This window comes from Myotis nattereri, assembly GCF_964212035.1.
Source record: "Myotis nattereri genome assembly, chromosome: 19".
Lineage (NCBI taxonomy): Eukaryota > Metazoa > Chordata > Mammalia > Chiroptera > Vespertilionidae > Myotis > Myotis nattereri.
In genome coordinates this window covers 28,099,178-28,116,784 of record NC_138095.1, presented here as the reverse complement: position 1 = coordinate 28,116,784, position 17,607 = coordinate 28,099,178, and the positions used below count along the sequence as shown (strand labels likewise).

The 17,607-nt window shown below is 62.4% G+C and overlaps 1 protein-coding gene and 1 long non-coding RNA gene across 5 annotated transcripts; one reads left to right on the top strand and one right to left on the bottom strand.

Annotated features, from left to right (window-relative positions):
- Positions 1-66: 66 nt before the first annotated feature.
- On the bottom strand, positions 67-5,388 carry LOC308535331. Of its 4 annotated transcripts, none has more exons than XR_013997251.1 (6): positions 5,188-5,388; positions 3,141-3,270; positions 2,235-2,613; positions 1,398-1,801; positions 851-1,019; positions 67-387 (listed from the first exon to the last, which is right to left on the bottom strand). It is a non-coding gene; the product is annotated as an uncharacterized lncRNA (long non-coding RNA). The 4 variants fall into 4 exon arrangements; XR_013997252.1 differs by lacking the exon at positions 5,188-5,388 and adding an exon at positions 4,484-4,776; XR_013997253.1 differs by lacking the exon at positions 5,188-5,388 and adding an exon at positions 4,484-4,757 and having other exon boundaries at positions 3,141-3,785.
- SLC15A4 (solute carrier family 15 member 4) lies at positions 4,951-16,501 on the top strand. Its single transcript, XM_081114180.1, has 8 exons — positions 4,951-5,487; positions 9,376-9,671; positions 11,532-11,700; positions 12,071-12,148; positions 12,538-12,706; positions 13,755-13,910; positions 14,357-14,515; positions 15,493-16,501. Exons 1-8 carry the CDS (start codon positions 4,954-4,956, stop codon positions 15,645-15,647), a joined length of 1,716 nt encoding a protein of 571 aa, XP_080970306.1. The 5' UTR covers positions 4,951-4,953; the 3' UTR covers positions 15,648-16,501.
- The last annotated feature ends 1,106 nt before the right edge of the window (positions 16,502-17,607 follow it).

The window sequence follows — 17,607 nt, the reverse complement described above, 5'->3', positions numbered from 1 at the left end:
CAGACGGAGGGAAGGTGTCCTAACGGCTCCGGAAAGCCCTGCACAGAAGCCACGCTTCCTCTCGTCAATTGTTAACTTACTTTATTGCATAACCGGTCTGTTCAGCACCGACAGTGAACGGGAGGGAGCTCAGAAAGGACACCGAACCCACTGCCCCGAGATGAGGCGCTGGGAAGTCTTGATGTCAGGTTTCCCGACTTCACGCGTCGCCAAGCTCCCGGTGCTCACCGCGGGCGGCCCTGTCCCAGGCACCCGGCAGCGTCCCACCAGCAAGACGGGGTGGCTCCCCGCTACAGGGGGGACGCGGAGGCCCGGGAGGCGGTGTGAACTCTTCACCCTGCTTCTGTAACTGCCACGTGGACACGGGGTTTTTTGTTGATTTTCATTCTGTGGGGTTTGTGGTTGTCGTTACAAAAATAGGATATATATATATATATAGAAATTGGCTCTTTTTTAACTTAATCGTTGTGGTGGGAAAGCGCTAACCCGCTCCCCTCGGGGCCTGCCTCCTGCCGGATGCCTTCTCCCTTATTGAATGAAACACGCATCCCTCACATCCCTCAGTGCTGGGAAGGGCATCTGCAGAGGCGATTATATTCCCAGATGAGTTGCCCTTAAGGCAGGATGAGTCTCACCCAATAAAATGGTCCCTTTCAAGGGACCTGCATTTCCTGATGTCAAAGTACGGAAGGGATTGGATGTCAGGGAGAGTCCCTGCTGGTGGCTTTGGGGATGACGGGGCTCCTTGGAAAGGAGGCTGGAGGATCCAAAGGCTGGGGGCAGCCCCCCCATCCCCCCACCCCCGCCCCGGGCTGACAGCCAGCAGGTAATGGGCACCTCAAACCCTCACCTTAAAAAAACTAGACTCCCCAAAACCGCAGGGGCTGGAAGAGCCCGGGTGCGATCTCCGTTTTGCAAGATCCTGAGCAGAGAACCGGATGTGATGTGCCATGCCCACCTGGGGCCCGCAGACCCGAGAGCTGATTTATGGGTGTTGCGCGATTTCCTGGGGCTGTAATCTGTTACACAGCAGAGGAAACGAATAGAGCAATCCATCAGCCAGGTGTTCCCAGCCCAGAACCCTGCTCCTGCAGCGCTGTCTGAATAGCTACATAGCGTCCGCCCAATGTAATCAATGCCTTCTAATTGCACCAGGTTGCTGTTTGCAGGCGTTTTGCTACTTTAAGCAACATCGTAATGAACGTTTTGTAGCCAAGTCTCTGCGGGCCCTGAGATTCCAGGAAGTGGAACTGCGCCAAGTTCAGGCCAGTGACTAATTGCCCTGCAAGAAAACTACTGGCGGGGCGTGCTTCTCGCTGAAGCGTTTCCCAGAACACGGTCCCCGCTGGGAGGTTTTAGTTCAAGTGACAACCACGTCCCCGCTCTTTGCGTCTTACATTTCTGCTGGTGTTTTCATGAGGGGCGGGCACGGCACTGGTCCTTTTCCTGTTCTCCGTGTACACACACGTGCATGTATGTGCTTGTCGGAGCTGGGACTTTTTCGGTTGTCTTCATCAAGAAGAGGATTTACGGGCTCACCAATGAAATGTGCAGGAATAAAAAAAAAGCCGTCATAACCTTGGCCTAGGAAGGTCACCCTGAAACCAGGTCTCTCTCCTCACCTCCACCTTCTGGGTCGCTTCTCTCTGGGGTTTCACGCGACGGCCCCGGCAATGCCAGGCTTCTCGCCATAGAAGGACAGATCCAGCGGAGAGAGAAATCAGTTCTTTTCCTGGTCGCGCCAGTTAAGTCAGGGACCAGCGTGGGTCACATGCCCATCTTTGAGCCAATCGCTGTAAACCTGCGGAGTGGATGGGCCTAGGTCAGTGGTCGGCAAACTCATTAGTCAACAGAGCCAAATATCAACAGGACAATGATTGAAATTTCTTTTGGGAGCCAAATTTTTTAAACTTAAACTATATAGGCAGGTACACTGTTATTAACTTAATTAGGGTCCTCCTAAGGCTTAGGAAGAGCCACACTCAAGGGGCCAAAGAGCCGCAGTTTGCCCCACTGGCCTAGGTCACGTGGGGGGCTCCTGGCCCCGGGGACAGGGCAGCAGGGATTAACCAGAAACTCCCGGGGCTGCTCCCCGAGCTGGGCAGGCGCCTGGGAGCACGAGGGACCGCCGCCCCGACAAGCGCACATGCACGTGGACAGTTTTGCTTCCTGAATGTCTATCCAACACATTTCACACGTTTCCCAAAGAACTCTCTACAAATAAGGACGTTAACCTTGTCGTATGTATTTCAGACATTTTTTCCAGTTTGCTGTTCACAGAGATTGTTTTACACAGAGTAGCTGCGAGTCTGTATGAAATCAAATCAACACACTTCTCCTTGAGGGCTTCCGGGTGAGGCTTGGACATGCACCCCCCTCAGGAGGCCTCGTCTTTGCCATCATTTGCTCTCAGTGCTCGTACAGACGCCGACTCCAGTGAGGTTCCTGTGTCCCCCGTTCTTCCCCGCGGACTGGAAGTGCCGTTATCATTATACGCTGAATTCTATGATGTTTGGCCTCCAATTCTTTTCCTTTGATCTTTTCTGTACGGCCTGACCTCAAAAACCAATACATGTATAACCACCGGTCATCATTCCGTGTGGATTCAGATTCCTGTAAGGGATTGTGAAAGTGGTCGTTAAGATAGAACCGTCAGGCCCGGCCGGTGTGGCTCAATGGTTGAGCATCCAGCCATGAACCAGGAGGTCACGGTTCCATTCCTGGTCAGGGCACATGCCTGGGTTTCAGGCTTGATACTCAATGGGGAGGCGGGGGGGGGGTGGGGTGGGGTGCAGGAGGCAACCGATTAATGTCTCTCCCTCTCCCTTCTTCTCTCAGAAATCAATAAAGACGTTAAGAGAAAATAGCTCTGTTAGGTGTGGTCCCACATCCGTGAACAGGAACAGCTGCCCTTCTTCAAGTCCACCCCCTCCCCCTCCCCCCCCCCTCCTCCCTTTCTATGGGCGAATGCCCGCTTCCTGCAGACCCAGGGGGCAAAGGGCCCAGAAGAGGGTGCTGTTCACCAGGCCAAATAAGAGCCTGAGAAAAGGGCAAGTCCAAACCGCTGTCGTCCCAGCCACAGGTTTCACATCCCCCACGAAACCGAAACTCGAGCTGCTCTGCGAGCCGGACTCACTCACAGGAAGGCAGGCTGGCGGGGCTGTGGTCTGGGCCCAGGAATGCCAGGCGCCACGGCATCAGCTGCTCCGTCCTCGCTCTCCCTCCACCTCGGCGACCTGCAGCCAGGGAGGCGTGTTGCAACAGGGACGCCTTGAAAGAGACAGAACTTATGCCCGAGCCGGTTTGCTCTGGGATAGAGGACCCGCCTGCAGACTGAAGGGGCCTGGTTTGCGGGTTGTGGACTCAATCCCCAGCGTGGGGTGTGCAGGAGGCGGCCAATGATCCTCTCTCATCATGGATGTTTCTGTGTCTCTCTCCCTCTCCCTTCCTCTCTGAAAGGAATGAAAATATTTTTTAAAAAATAGAACATACGATGTCTCCACCCCTGAACCGTCACGGCTCGATGGCAGGGCCTGTGGCTGCCTCACAGCGGATGACGTGCGCCCCAGCCTGGCGCACACAGAGGAGCCTGGTGGGGACCTGGGAGCCGGCGGAGCAGAAACGTGGGCCGCGGTGCAGGTGCCCGCGGTCATGGCCAGGGCAGCGGGCCGGGCGAGGCTGTCTGTTGACTGAGCGGGTGGGCGACGGCGGGAAGACGCGGGGTCCGTGGCGGCGGCTGGCAGGGCGGCGTTTAGAGGAAACGGAGAGTGAGCAGGCAGATGGGGCTGCAGGGGGAGGGAGAGGCGCAGCTGTGGAAGGAGAAGTGGAAACGGCACGAAAGATGTCAGACATCGGCGGCCCCCGAAACGTCCTTGGTCACGAAAGATGTCAGACATCGGCGGCCCCGAAATGGGCTCGGTCTCGGATGGCTTCCGACCTCACGCTGTCGCCTTCTCTGATCTCGGCACTGAGCAGGGGCCGGGGGCGAGGGCCGGGTGTGACGCACAAGGAAGGGCCCTGCCAGGGTGTCAGAGCGAACGTTTCCGACTTCAGTTGGCACCTGTGCCCTGGCGGCGAAGTCCCGGCCCAGAGAGCTCCCCGGGGAAGAGGCTCCCGCAAGGCTATGCTCTGGAGGCACTGCCTGGCCTTCAGACACCTGCTGTGCGAGGGAGGCCATTTCTTTATTATTTAAAAAACACACACACTTTTATTGATTTCAGAGAGGAAGGAAGAGGGAGAGAGAGAGAGAAACATCAATGATGAGAATCATGGACCGGCTGCCTCCTGCACGCCCCCTGCTGGGGATCGAGCCCGCAACCCGGGCCTGTGCCCCGACCGGGGATGAACCCTGACCTCCCGGTTCCCAGGCCGATGCTCAAGCCCTGAGCCCCGCCGGCCGGGCTCCGGGGACATTCTGGTGACAACTCAGGAGCTGGGGTGGAGGCGGCACCCAGCGGAGGGCAGAGGCCAGAGGGGCGCTCACCTGGCACCCGGCACGGCGCGGCGCGGCGCTCCCGGCCCCGTGGTATCTGCTCTCCCGGCAGCGCCACGAGCCCGGGCAGGAGCGCCAGCAGGGGGCGCGGGGCGCAGGCCCGGCCTTGCCACCCGGACCTGCAAGGCCGCCGCACCCCCGGGCCGCCGCGCGCAGCCTGGGCTCCCCCCGGCGGGGCTCCGGAACCGCCAGCTCAGCGGTCGCTCGCAAAGCCCGGGGTCCCCGGTGCCGCCTCCGCGCCGCGGTCCCACCGGCGGCGGAAGTGGAGGCTCCGTTCGGAAAACTTCCGGGGCGGTACCGGAAGTTCCCGGCGGGCTGAGCGGCGGCGAGCCCGCCCAATGAGAACGCTCGAGGGGCGGGCCCAGGCGCCTGGGAAAGCTGGTCTCGCGAGAAGGGCGCGGGCGGGGCCGCGCCAGGCAGCCGAGAGGAGCCAGGGAGCGGGCGGGCGAGCGGGTGGGCGCATGGAGGGCGCGGACGGGCGCGCGGAGGAGCGGGCGCCGCTGCTGGGCGCGCGGCGGGCGGCCTTCGCGGGCCGGCGGCTGGCGTGCGCCGCGGTGCTGCTGACGGAGCTGCTGGAGCGCGCCGCCTTCTACGGCGTCACGGCCAACCTGGTGCTGTTCCTGAACGGCCCGCGCTTCGCCTGGGAGGGCGCGCAGGCCAGCCAGGCGCTGCTGCTCTTCATGGGCCTCACCTACCTGGTGTCGCCCTTCGGCGGCTGGCTCGCCGACGCGCGGCTCGGCCGGGCGCGCGCCATCCTGCTCAGCCTGGCGCTCTACCTGCTCGGCATGCTGGCCTTCCCGCTGCTGGCCGCGCCCGCCACGCGCGCCGCGCTCTGCGGGGCCCCGCACCCCACGCGCGGCCGCAACTGCTCGGCGCCGTCCTGCGCCGACGCGCCCGCTCGCTACTGCGCGCCCGCTGCGCTCGGGGCGCTCGTGGTCGTGGGCCTGGGCGTGGGCGCCGTCAAGGCCAACATCACGCCCTTCGGCGCCGACCAGGTGAGCGCAGGTGCCCGCCGGCCGGCGGGGGTGGGGGCGAGGGTGACACCTGGGCCGGCAGAGGCCGTGGAGGCGGGGCCTGGGGAGGGGTCGGCGCGGGGCGGGGCTCCGGGTGGGTGGCCAAGGGGTGCTGCATGGAGGGGGCGCCTCCTTTCTGCAGCCGGGCCCTTGGCGGGGGCGCCTGCAGGGCATCCTTGGAGCCTTCCAGACGCGACCTCAGCAAGTGCAAAGGCCCTGGGGTTTGGGCCCTGGTTGCTGCTGCGGCGGCCTTGGCGGCGGCGGCTACAGTAGCGGTCACGTGGCAACACGGCAGTGTATCAGTCACCACGTCTACCTCCCAAAGTTATATCTACACGGTTTCGGGTCAGATGCGTTAGGAAGGAGGGCGGGGAGGGAGGTGGCGGGCGGCCCGCGCTGCACGGCTCGGGACGGAGTTTGAGGTCCGTGTTCCGTGCGGCGGGAGGCGCGTGTGGGTTTCCATCGGCGAGTGGTCCGATCTGATTGCGTTTCCGAAAGACCGGGCCCCTGCCGCCTGCCAGCCAAATCTGGGCGACTTCCCGTTTTTGGAGCCGAGAATAAGACTGGGTCTCGGGCTTTTAGGGGGAAGGAAGGAAGAAAAAAACATGTTTCGTGAGAGTGAAAGTGATATGAAATTCTGACTCTGTCTCCACGGCGGAGGCTGGAACAGCCCTGCCCGTCCAGCTGCGCCCGGGCCTCTCCCAGCCGAGGAGCGGAATGAGAAGTTGCGACCAGACAGAAGGTCCCTCAAAACTTAAAATGTCCCCGCCCGCCCCCTCTCGGGCAGAGCTGCAGACCTCTGGGGTGGAGACCAGGTTGTATGGGGCGTGACGCCAGCAGGAAGCTGGGTACGAGAGGCTGTTCTTTAAACTTTTCTGTCCGTTCAGACATTTTTTTAAATAGAAAGTTAAGGAGACATTGATGAACGGATGCGCGGATAAAGCAGACGTGGCCCGTCCACGTGGTGGAATATTACACAGCCGTGAACAGGAAGGGAGCCCCGACACCTGCCACCAGGTGGATGGACCGGGAGACCAGGATGCTGAGTGAGCGAAGCCGACCCAGAGGCCACAGGAGACCTGGTTCACCCTCTTGTGTGACATGCCCAGAGCAGGCCAGCTGCAAAGACTAGAAGTGGACTCGTGGTCGCCAGGGGCCAGGAGAGGGGGCCTGGGGGTGTCCGGTGGCGGCAGAGGAACTCGGGGTCCTCGGTGGTGGAGATGGTCCCCGGACTCTGAATAGGTGGCTCCGTCTGCGTTCCCAAGGGTAGAGTTGTTTTTGTTTGTGTGTTTTTACGTGAGTCACGTGTCCTTACAAAAACACGGAGCAGGAAGAAGGCAGTGCCTGTGCCAGGTCTTGCTCCACTCCCGGGGCGGGCTGGCTGCCTGGGGACGGGCTGTGGCTGGGGCGGGAAGCAGGCCAGGTCGGTCTCGGACCGTCCATCGTCGTGTCCTGGCCCTCCTCATCTGGGGAGAAGAGCTTTGTGGCATTCGGGTGCTGGGTGCCATGGGAGACCCGTGGGCGGTGCGTGGGGCGGCCGCGGGAGCCCTGGGTGATGGGAAAGGGGACGCCGCTGAGGACGGGGCGGGTGGTTGCTGATGCTGACGGCCAGCCCGTCCGTCGCCAGCGCTGACCTTTTCCAGAGGTCACGCCATCCTCCACGGCTGGATCGGGGCCTTGGAATCGTGACCCGAAAGAAGAAAAGCTCATTTTACCGTAAAGACAGCAAGCGACACTTTTTTTTTCCTGGAGGGGAAATAATCGCACTCTTGGGCACTTTAAGGAATTTTTCCAAAGCAGCCAGCTGGCGGACTCACGCCACACGCCCCCATCTCTTCTCTGTGCTTCTGCGACCGACGCTGTGGTCTCCTCCCAGCGGTCACACGGTCCCTGGGCGTGGGGCAGGGCCGGTGACGTAACGTGACTAATATGAAGTGACGGCCGGCTCCTCGCCCGGGGCTCCGAGGCATGTGACCCCGTGTGCCCGAGCCAGCGCCCGCGTGTTCCCCAGAAATCACGGGCTATTCTGGGCCTCGTTCGGGCTGAGCTCTCCCAAGTACTTCCCGGCGAATTACACGCGGAGGTTTAAGTAACCTGACTGGCAGGTCACACAGGATGTGAGGTGGGATCCTAAACTCAGGCGTGTGCCTGGCTCCCAGAGGGCTAATTTCTATGCTTCGTTGAAGGGGATCTGAGCGTGTCGACGGGACCAAGTGCCACTTGGATCCATGAGCCGTGTCTGCATTCCTTGTAGCTTTACGTGGACTGGCCCCTTCCCTTTTAAGCTCCCCTCCCTGCCCCCCTCCAAACAAAAAGACTTTTTGTATATATTTAGTTTTATTTTCTCTGTAACCACTTCTCTGCTCACAGTTCCTCTTTCCTGTCTCTAGGGTAGCGTGAACGTTTTGAGTCCAGCCTAGTAACACTGAAATGACTGTGTCGCCATGAACAGCTGTCTCAGATGATAAAAATTCCCCTACAAATCGCTGACTCAGTAGTCACGCCAGCATTTGGTCTAGGACCCGTGTCCAGTTCTGACGTGGGAGGGAGAAGGTTACTTAGAATTTAGACTTTCAGTTTGAGGTGGTGCCACTGTTTGATTGCAGTTGGCAGATTAATTTCCAACACTGTAAACAATCCGGGCCCAAGTATCGGTTCAGGAGACCTGGACCTGCGTAAAGGCTGCTTGTGTGCGGTTCATCACTGCTGTCCGGGCCTCCGTGAGGAGCCGCGCTTGGTATTGAGAAAGGAGTTTGTCACGTGGATCAGAATTCCGAGCTGTTCCCGGAGCAGAGACAGCCCAGCTTTTCCAGACCCTGTCACGCGAGACGGCAGCCTGACCGGCCCTGGTATGAGCCAGCCCGGCCTTTCGTTCCTGAGTTCCAAGGGTTTGTGAAGGGAAGTTGGCTGGAAGCGACTCGGGGAGAGTGGAGACGTGAGAGACGTGAAAATCCACGCGGCAAGGGAAGCCGTGGGCCTGCGCCCGCATGTACGGTCCAGCGCTTTGGGCTCCGTGTGAGCATGCACCCCAGACACCCCCTCTTCTTCCCCTGGGGCCGGTGTTTGCCCGGGTCCAGGAATCGGGTTGGAGTTTCCCGGGACTCCCTCTCCTGTCGGAGCCCCGCGGGCCACAGAGAGCCTTCCTCCCCCAGACAGGCTCAGCGTCAGCCTGCAACTTCCTCCTTGCTCCAGATTTCCCGGGCACAGCGGTGCCGCTGTGGTCAGCCGCCGCCCGGGAAGGGGCCGGCCGCGGTGGTGAGGCCGCGGTGATGAGCGGGAGGTCTGCACGCGGCCTGCGTGTTGAAGCAGCAGCCAGGTGTCCCACGCAGGTGTCCAGAGGCTGTTCTGAGACTGTCTCCGGGGTTGGCTGGATGGAAGTGTAATTAGAGGCACAGTCCGGACTGTGTGGTGATGGGGGGTGGGGGTGCTTTCTTATAGGGGCCCTGAGTGGGCCGTAAACATGTTGATGGTGCTGTGATGACAACAGTAATTATATAAATATGCAGATTTTTACATTTAATTTGATTTTTTCCATCACCATTTAGCCTCTTGACCCTATACCCTCCTCCTAAATATATTTTTTAACATAAACCCACTACGGCTCAGCCGGTGTGGCTCAGCCTCCCAGGAACCAGGAGGTCACGGTTCAGTTCCTGGTGAGGGCACAGGCCCGGGTTGCGGGCTCCATCTCCAGTGGGGGGCGTGCAGGAGGCAGCTGACCCATGGTTCTCTCTCATCACTGATGTTTCTCTCTCCCCCTTTTTCTCTGAAATAAAAAAAATATTAAAAAACAAACAACAAAAACCCCACTGTGTGTTTTTCATCCTGGAAGACCACCGCTCAGCTCTACGCCTGTTTCGTTGCCTTCAGGTTAAAGACCGCGGCCCAGAAGCCACGCGCCGGTTCTTCAACTGGTTCTACTGGAGCATCAACCTGGGGGCCCTCCTCTCGCTGGGCGGCGTGGCCTACATCCAGCAGAACGTGGGCTTCGTGAGCGGCTACGCCATCCCCACCGTCTGCATCGGCGTGGCCTTCCTCACCTTCCTCTGCGGCCTGAGCGTCTTCGTCACCAAGCCCCCCGACGGCAGCGCCTTCACCGACGTGTTCAAGGTCCTGGCATACTGGTGCCGCCCCCAGCAGCGACCTGTGGACCGCGGTCCCGGCGGGTGAGGGCGCGGTCTCCGTCCAGGCCCAGTTTGCCAGGAGCGTCGGGTCGGTCCCTGTAGCTGAAACGCCTGCTGCGTCTGCGGGTGCTGAGCAGGTGCTGGGTGGGGGCGGCCGTGTCTCGTGTCCTTAACCTCCTGTCCGCGCGGGCGCTGGGCGGGGTGTCCCTCCGTCCTGAAGACAGACCGTGGCCTGACTGGAGCCGGGCTGTTCATTTTACCTCGTGAGCTTCCTGGTTGACGCACGGAGGCTCCGCCTGCTCGGTCACGTCGAAGTGATAACGGAGACAGGCGTGCTCTGCACGTTTCTCTTCTGATAAGGAGCTTGGAGTCATTTGAGTGGGAGATCAGGCCGTGGCTCACTTTGTGGGCGCCTCCCTGTGCCCCACAGAAAGCAGCCCCTGCGGGGGGCACAGGCCATGATCCCGAGCTCCCCACCGGGCTCGGCAGGAGGTGGACGCCAGAAAAGAGGTGCAGGGGCTTCCCTGTGCAGCCTCACAAGTCCACGTCCTGGGGAAGGTGGGCCCGACGGCCAGGCACCTGCACGCGGTCTGTAAGTCCAGGCCGTACCCAAGGAGAGACTCGTCGTTGGCTGACGTATGAGGCACCGTCGGGAGCCGGTCCCTCTGGGTGCCCAGTGCCGGGATGTGCGGCACCACAGTGCGGTCAGGCCTAGGATGTGTCATCGCCCAGAGAAGGACAGGCCTCCTTGATGGGGTCAGTCCCCGGGCCGGAGGTGACCCTCGGGCACTCTGCAGCCACCCCACGCCTGCCTCCTCGGCTTGTCTGCATGTCTGATTCTGTCCTGGGAGCCGGGACACGCCCTTCCCAGCTCCCGCTGCCTGTGGGGGTTCCCGCCGCTCCTGGCCGACCCGCAGGCCTAGTCAGGGCCACGTCCAGTTCCCAGTTCTGATCCCAGAACAGGACCACGCGGAGGTTCTCCAGAGGCAGCGGCTCTGCCCGGCGCCCCTCCCCTCTGGGTGCTCCCGCAGGGCCAGGCCCAGCCAGGGCGGCGATTTCACTTCCTGCTGTGGGTGGCAGGCGAGTGCCTTCCCCACGTCCTCTGGAAGGAGCCACAGTTGGCCTGCCTGCGGGGTGGCTCCTGCAGGCGCCTGGGATTTCCCTTCGCCTGGGAGGCCTCTTTGGCACTTTAGGATGAAAAGGGTCGCCTTGCAGAAAGGCCTAGAGGACCCTCAGACCTCCCTCCTCCCACAGGCCCGGCTCTGCGACCCGGGGCAGGTGCTGAGCTGCGGGGCGGGGGTGGGGGGGCAGGTGAGGCCTGAGCACCCCTTACCTGCTGCCGGTCACCGGCCAGGCAGGTGATCCAGCTGTGCCCTCCGGCTCTCCCTGAATCACGCACGGGGACTGCCTCTATGTAAACAGCGGGTGGACCACCCCTGGGGCCTGGTGTCAAGTCTCCACATTTGATAGATGATCTTAAAAATCCAGACAACCCGGCAGTTTCCAAATATGAACCCGGCCGGGGGGCTGATGCCATCGCTGCAGCTTCCTCCACGGGGGGCTCTGACCACGGGGGGCTCTGACCACGGGGGACTCTGACCACGGGGGGCTCTGACCACGGGGGGCTCTGACCACGGGGGGCTCTGACCATGGGAGGCTCTGACCACGGGGGGCTCTGGCTGGTGTGACGGCCCTGGGCGGGCACCCGTGGTCGGGGCAGCCCTGTGCCTGTCAGCTCTCTGTCAGCCGCCTCGGGGCTCGGCGATGCTCAGAATAGGGGGCCTCCGCGGATGTCCTGTCCGCAGGTGGCACAGTGATGTTTAAGTACATTCTTCCGCCTCCAGACTTCAGTGTGACCTGGTTCCGGGGGAGAAAACTAATTCCTTCGTTTTGTTTCCCAAGTGAAGGCAGTGGAGGCTGCCAGCCGCCCTCTAAACACGGTCTGTTTGATTCCTGTAAGATGTCCCGGGGCGGGCCCTTCACGGAGGACACCGTGGAGGACGTGCGGGCCCTGGTCAAGGTCGTGCCCGTGTTCCTGGCTCTGATCCCCTACTGGACGGTGTACTTCCAGGTGGGTGGCGACGGCGCTGCCCTCCGCGAGGTGCCCGCGTGGCCTGGCTCACGGGGCCCCGGGCCCCAGGTTCCTTTCCTTTGAGTCTCTGGCGTCTGGGAGTCTCCTGTTTAGTTCCCGACTCATTTTTGCTGATTGAAACGCTTTGACGTTTTTTCTAAAGCAACAGCCAGGAACGGGTCCCTTCTGCTGTCCCGGCCCCTTTCCTTCGGTTTCTCATGTGGGTGACTGAGTTCAGAGTCGGTCTCGGACCAGTTCAGGATGATCAGCTAGTAGGCTCGTCCGTTGTTTTCAAGCCGGAGGGAGAGGCTGCAGGGTGGCGGGGGTGGGGCCGCGCCCGCACCCCTAACGCTGCCGCCTGTCACCCCAGATGCAGACCACGTATGTCCTGCAGAGTCTCCACCTGAGGATCCCAGAAATCCCGAGCCTCACGGCCACAACGAACACGGTGAGCGGGCAGGGACCTGAGGACGGCCTGGGCGGGACACGCGGGCCCTGCCTGTGGCAGACACTGCACAGGTGGTAGCGGTCAGCGAGCCCAAAGCGTTCACCCCGAAGGGGCAGTTCGCTGTGTCAGGACGTGCCCGCTGGTGTGTCAGTCACTGTATAAGCCGAACGTTAATGACGCACGAACGACTCTGCTCACCGGGCTCTCCCTCCCCTGATGCCCTGAAACGCCAGTGCGGCGCCTCCCGGACCAGGCCTGGCCCCCAGGGACTGATCTGGGCCTCTTCCCCGGAGGGCGGACCCTGTAGAGACGCCCCGCACAGCCCCCCAGGAGGTCAGAGGTCGCCCCGGGCCTCTCGCAGGCGCCCTGACCCAGTCCGCCTCCTCCAGTTCCCGGCCGCCTGGCTCACCATGTTCGACGCGGTGCTCATCCTGCTGCTGATCCCGCTGAAGGACAAGCTGGTGGACCCCGTGCTGCGCCGGCACGGCCTCCTGCCGTCCTCCCTGAAGCGCATCGCCGTGGGCATGTTCTTCGTCATGTGCTCGGCCTTCGCTGCCGGTAAGAGGCCGCCGGCTCTTTGCTGGGCCCGTCGGCTCGGGGGTGGGGACTCAGGCGCGGTGCTGGGCCCGTCGGCTCGGGGCGATGGCCACGTGGGCGCATCTCACAGGTTCAGGGCGGTGTGTGATTCTCCCTGCGGGTTCTTGTCGCGTCCGTGGGGGGCTCCGCGTGCTCTGGGCCCTCTGCACGGTCACGTAGAATTCCACGTGCACTTTCCCGGGAGGAAGGTGTCCGCAGGGAGGGTCCAGGCCCCCCCCCCCCCCCGGCCCCTAGAACAGAAGAAGGGGAAGGACGAGAGCCCAGGGCTCCCGCGCCCCCGATGCAGGGGCTGCCCGCTGGGCACTGTGCTCTCAGCCCTTCCTGCCGGGCGGGCGGGCGGCTGCAGAGTCTCCTGTGAGGAGCCGGGTGTTGGGACGCTCAGTGCCTTTGCACTTTTCCTTCTTGGCTGTTTGAGAACGATTCAGCGGGAAAACAGCCTCGCTTTATACCAAGAGGAGAGACGCTGGTCTCCGGAGTCCACCCTGCAGCCCCGCTGTTCTCAGGAATTCACTGCCCGGTGTGCCCACAAGGGGTTTACACCCCCAGCCCCCCCCCAGGAGCGAGTGGGGTGCTTCATAGGGCTCAGGACATGGGTCCCAGGGTTAGCATCCCCATGTCGGAGCCAGTTGGCGAGGAAACCGGTGATGGACGCGAGGTCGTGTCTGCATGGAGTTCGCACCGTGTGCTCTGTGTGTGATTCTGCTGCCCATCGGGTCCCGGCACCGAAGGGCCTTGGGTTCAGTTCAGGGTCAGGGCACGTGCCCAGGTTGCGGTTCCGTCCCCGGTAGGGGAGCCTAAGGGAGACAGCTGACCGCCGACTCTCACATCAGTGTCTCCCCCCCCCCCCCCCCAATCAATGAAAACGGGTCCTCAGGTGAGGAGTAAAAATTGCAATAATGTAAAAATTAAGTAGACCCTGCGTGCGCACCCCTCCCCCCATGTCGGACGGCGCCGGCCTCCCTAACCAGCGGCGCCTCCAGCGCTCGGCCTGTCACCGCTGTCCTTCCAGGGATCCTGGAGAGCAAGCGGCTGGACCTCGTGCGGGTGAGGACCGTGAACCAGACCATCGGCAACGTCGTGTACTTCGCCGCCGACCTGCCCATCTGGTGGCAGGTGCCCCAGTACGTGCTCATCGGCATCAGCGAGATATTCGCAAGCATCGCCGGTGAGGCCTGGGGCCTGGGGCCTGGGGCCTGGGGCCGGGTCTTGTCCTGAGGATAAAAGCCGTGGTGTCCTCCCTGAGAGGCCGGGGGACAGGGGCAGAGCGTCTGTGTTGGGGCGGCTGTGGTTCAGGGTCCAGCTGAGGAGAGAGCAGCTGCCAGCAGCACGTCCGTGCGGCACTTCCTCCTCCGGGGCCACAGGGAGGGCTTCCTCGGTCGGGCTCACCAGGCACCACCTGAGGGCGCGTGGTGCCTGCTCAGAAGCCCACAGGGAGGCAGCTGCGCCCCATCAACCCCATAAACCTGTCCGCGCAGGCCCGGCTCTTCTGGGGGCCGCCGGGTGGGGCTGCCCAGGGGCAGGGCAGGGCCAGGAGGAGTGACCGCTGGGCCCCGTGCACTGGAGCCCCGCCCCTCCCCTCCCGCTGCGCCTCACAGCCCCCTCCCCCCCCAGGTCTGGAGTTCGCGTACTCGGCCGCGCCCAAGTCCATGCAGAGCGCCGTCATGGGCCTGTTCTTCTTCTTCTCCGGCGTCGGCTCCTTTGTGGGCTCGGGCCTGCTGGCGCTCGTGTCCACCACGGCCATCGGCTGGATGAGCAGCCACACGGACTTGGGTGAGGACGGCATCCAGGGGCCGGGTGGTGGACGTGGGTGAGGATGGCATCCAGGGGCCGGACGGTGGACGTGGGTGAGGACGGCGTCCAGGGGCCGGGTGGTGGGGGCCGTGCAGGACGTCGTCTCCTGTGGCTACTTCCTGGTCTGGGACCCTGGCTGTCCCAGCGGCCGCCTCGGCCACAGCCCGGCCGGCACCTGCTGCTCTGTCCACGGGACGTCCAGGCCTTAGACGCCACCTCCACCTCCGTGTCTGCAGCACTTGGGCTTCGCGGTGTTTCTGCCGGTTCTCCTTTCTGCTGTTAGAGGCAGAGGTTATAGTTGCCCTTTGTAATGAACCAGCTCCATCGCCGCCAGCTGGACCAGCAGGTGGCGCCGGGGCTCAGACAGACTCTGAGGAGGCGGCTGCTCCCCCCCCTCCCCCCTCCGGCTTTCCCGAGGGCTGGGAGCGGGCTTTCTGCGCTGGCCCCCTGCTCTGTGGGGTCTGAGAGAGAGAGAGAGAGGGTGCCCTCTGCAGGACAGGCCCGGCCTCAGACCAGCGCCTCGCACACCAGGTCCTGGGCTCAGTCCCCGACTCCTGCGCTGGGAGCTGACAAGGAGACTGGCTGCCCGTTGGGGGAGGGGGTGACCAGGCCGGGCTTTCTCCAGTCCCAGCGGGTCCCTCTCAGCGGCTCTAGGCCGGCCTGGCCTTCCAGGGAGGACAGACAGGCCTGCGTATGGGGCTCGCGTGCAGGTGTGGGGGACGCACACAGCGCAGGGGCTGGGCAGCAGGGCCCACAGACGCCGGGGCCTGGGTGCGGACCGGTGGCTCCGGTGCCCTCGCCGGTTCTGAGGAGGAGGCCATGTGTCCAGATGGCGGACGGGTGACCCTTCGCCGCTGTGGCCACAGGAGAAAGGGCTGACCTAGGCAGGGACCCCCTGAAACAGATAAGACCCTGCGGCCGTCCCGGGCACAGCTCACGCCTCCTCTGCGTTCCAGGCAACATCAACGGCTGCCACCTGAACTACTACTTCTTCCTCCTGGCCGCCGTCCAGGGCGCCACCCTCCTGCTCTTCCTCCTCGTGTCCGTGAAGTACGACCGGCAGCGCGCGAGGGCGTCGACGCCCGGGACGCCCGGCAGCCGCCGGGCCTGACCCTGAAGTCCCAGCGGGTCAGAGACTGACACTGGGGGAACTGGCCGGAGTGCGGAGCGAGGCAGGCTGTTAACTCCGGGAACGTCCGCGCCCTGACCTGATGGTGTCCTCCTGCCTGGCGGACGGGCAAGTGCCTTCCTGTGGCTCACCTGCTCATGGGGCCTCTGGAGCCGAAGCGCAGGGGCCTCCTCGTCAGGAGAGACGCCCCCCCTGCAGCCACCGTGCCAGGCCCACGCGAGGTGCACGGCCGAGGCCACGTGTCTGCTGCCTCTTCGTGGTTTACACACGTGTGAGCGTGTGATGTGACTGTTTTCCTCCTGATTAATAAGCACCCACTCGTGGTGGAGGACGGGGGGTTCAGGCGACGGTGGTCGGTGGTCAGACGCGTGGGACTCGCCGGGTCTGGGTCGTGGTCTCGCCAGCCACTCCTCTTGCCTCCGGCACAGCCGGCACCGAGTGCGTGTATCTGCTGCTCAGACATCCTTGTTTTGTAAACTGTTGACGTTGCTTTTTCTTTTAATGAAGAAGGTGAGTCAGGAGATCGTTAAGCCCGTGTGTCCCGTCTCGGCTGCGAACGGCTGAGTGTTGGAAGCTGTGCGGAGCGTCCTGTGTGGCGTTCGGTGCCGCGGGGCGGAGGGCCCGTCGCGGGGCCGGAAGGAGCCCGTTCTTTTGAACAAAATCCATGTAATTAAGAGCCGTGGACAGTTTACCTGTGAACCTGACCGTGGGGTCACTGCGTTTGTATATTATTTTACATGCCTCTGGGTCTGACTTTGTTAAGTAAACTCTTCCTTTGTTGCTGGACTTTTGGTAAAAGCTCATTATTAAAAACGCCTCCAACCTGAGGCCCACGACCTGGTCTCTGCGAGGTTTTTCCGCAGCCCCGCCCACAGGCATTTCCCGTGGGTGTCCCAGGCCCTGAACCGGGACTTCAGGGCCAACCTTTCCCAGCGGCACAAGAGCGAGTCCTGAAATGACGGCCACTCGAAACCCTGCTTGCGGCTGAATTCTCGGCCACACGAAAGCGATGACCTTCCCTGTCACCCAGGGTCCCACTTGGTGCCAACCAGCCCGTCCCCGGGAACCAGAGCCCTAGGAGGGGCCGGGCCGGGACAGCCTGCAGACTCGCGGTATTAAAGCAGGTCGGCGAGGGGCCCTCCACTCGCATCGTGGCATTTGAGTCGCTGTTAAAATGCTCATGTGAACACCGTGGGACACGGGGCCTTCGGAGCAGTGAGTGCATAAACCATGGCTGTTGGACTAGAGCAGCAAATACACGAAAAGTCACCCGTACAGCCCGGCCGCGTGGCTCAGGGCTGAGCATCGACCTAGGAACCAGGAGGTCAGGGTTCCATTCTGGGTCAGGGCACAGGCCTGGGTTGCGGGCTCCATCCCCTGTCAGGGGCGTGCAGGAGGCAGCTGGTCCATGATTCTCTCTCATATTGATGTTTTTCTCCCTTCCTCTCTGACATCAATAAAAATACTACAAAGAAAAAGGAGGCAGATATTTTTAAGAAGAAAAAGTCATAAATACAAAGAAAGTGAAGGGAAGAGCCATGTGTTCGAGGCTGCAAGCCGAGCGGGGAACCAGCGTTCTCTCCTGGGGGGACGTGGGCCCGTGCCTCCGTCCATCTGGTCTACCTTGTGCTCCAAACCAGCCCCACAGGTGAGGGGTCAGGCTGGCCTGGTGGGACCTGACTCTATGTCACAGGCTCCCAGGGGGCACGGACAGGGCAGGGCCGCCTTCCCAGCGCCCGATTCTCTAGGGGCCCCGGGACCTGGTGAGGCTGCCCCGCTGAAGAGGCTGCCGACCACGGCATGTTCCAGAAAGACACCCCCCATCCCCTCGACCGCTGGGATGCCGGGGGTGGGGGAGGGGTGGGCAGGCCACCAGGGCCTTTCACGGTGGAGTCTCCGCGTCTGTCCCCACCTCCTCCCTCAGGGTCAGCCAGGGCCTCAG

Bases quoted from the DNA above. Each gene is read 5' to 3' on its own strand.
- SLC15A4 (XM_081114180.1), top strand. From the start codon at position 4,954: ATGGAGGGCGCGGACGGGCGCGCGGAGGAGCGGGCGCCGCTGCTGGGC. The intron at 11,701-12,070 runs GTGGGTGGCGAC...CTGTCACCCCAG, and splicing joins ACTGGACGGTGTACTTCCAG to ATGCAGACCACGTATGTCCT. The intron at 12,707-13,754 runs GTAAGAGGCCGC...CTGTCCTTCCAG, and splicing joins GTGCTCGGCCTTCGCTGCCG to GGATCCTGGAGAGCAAGCGG.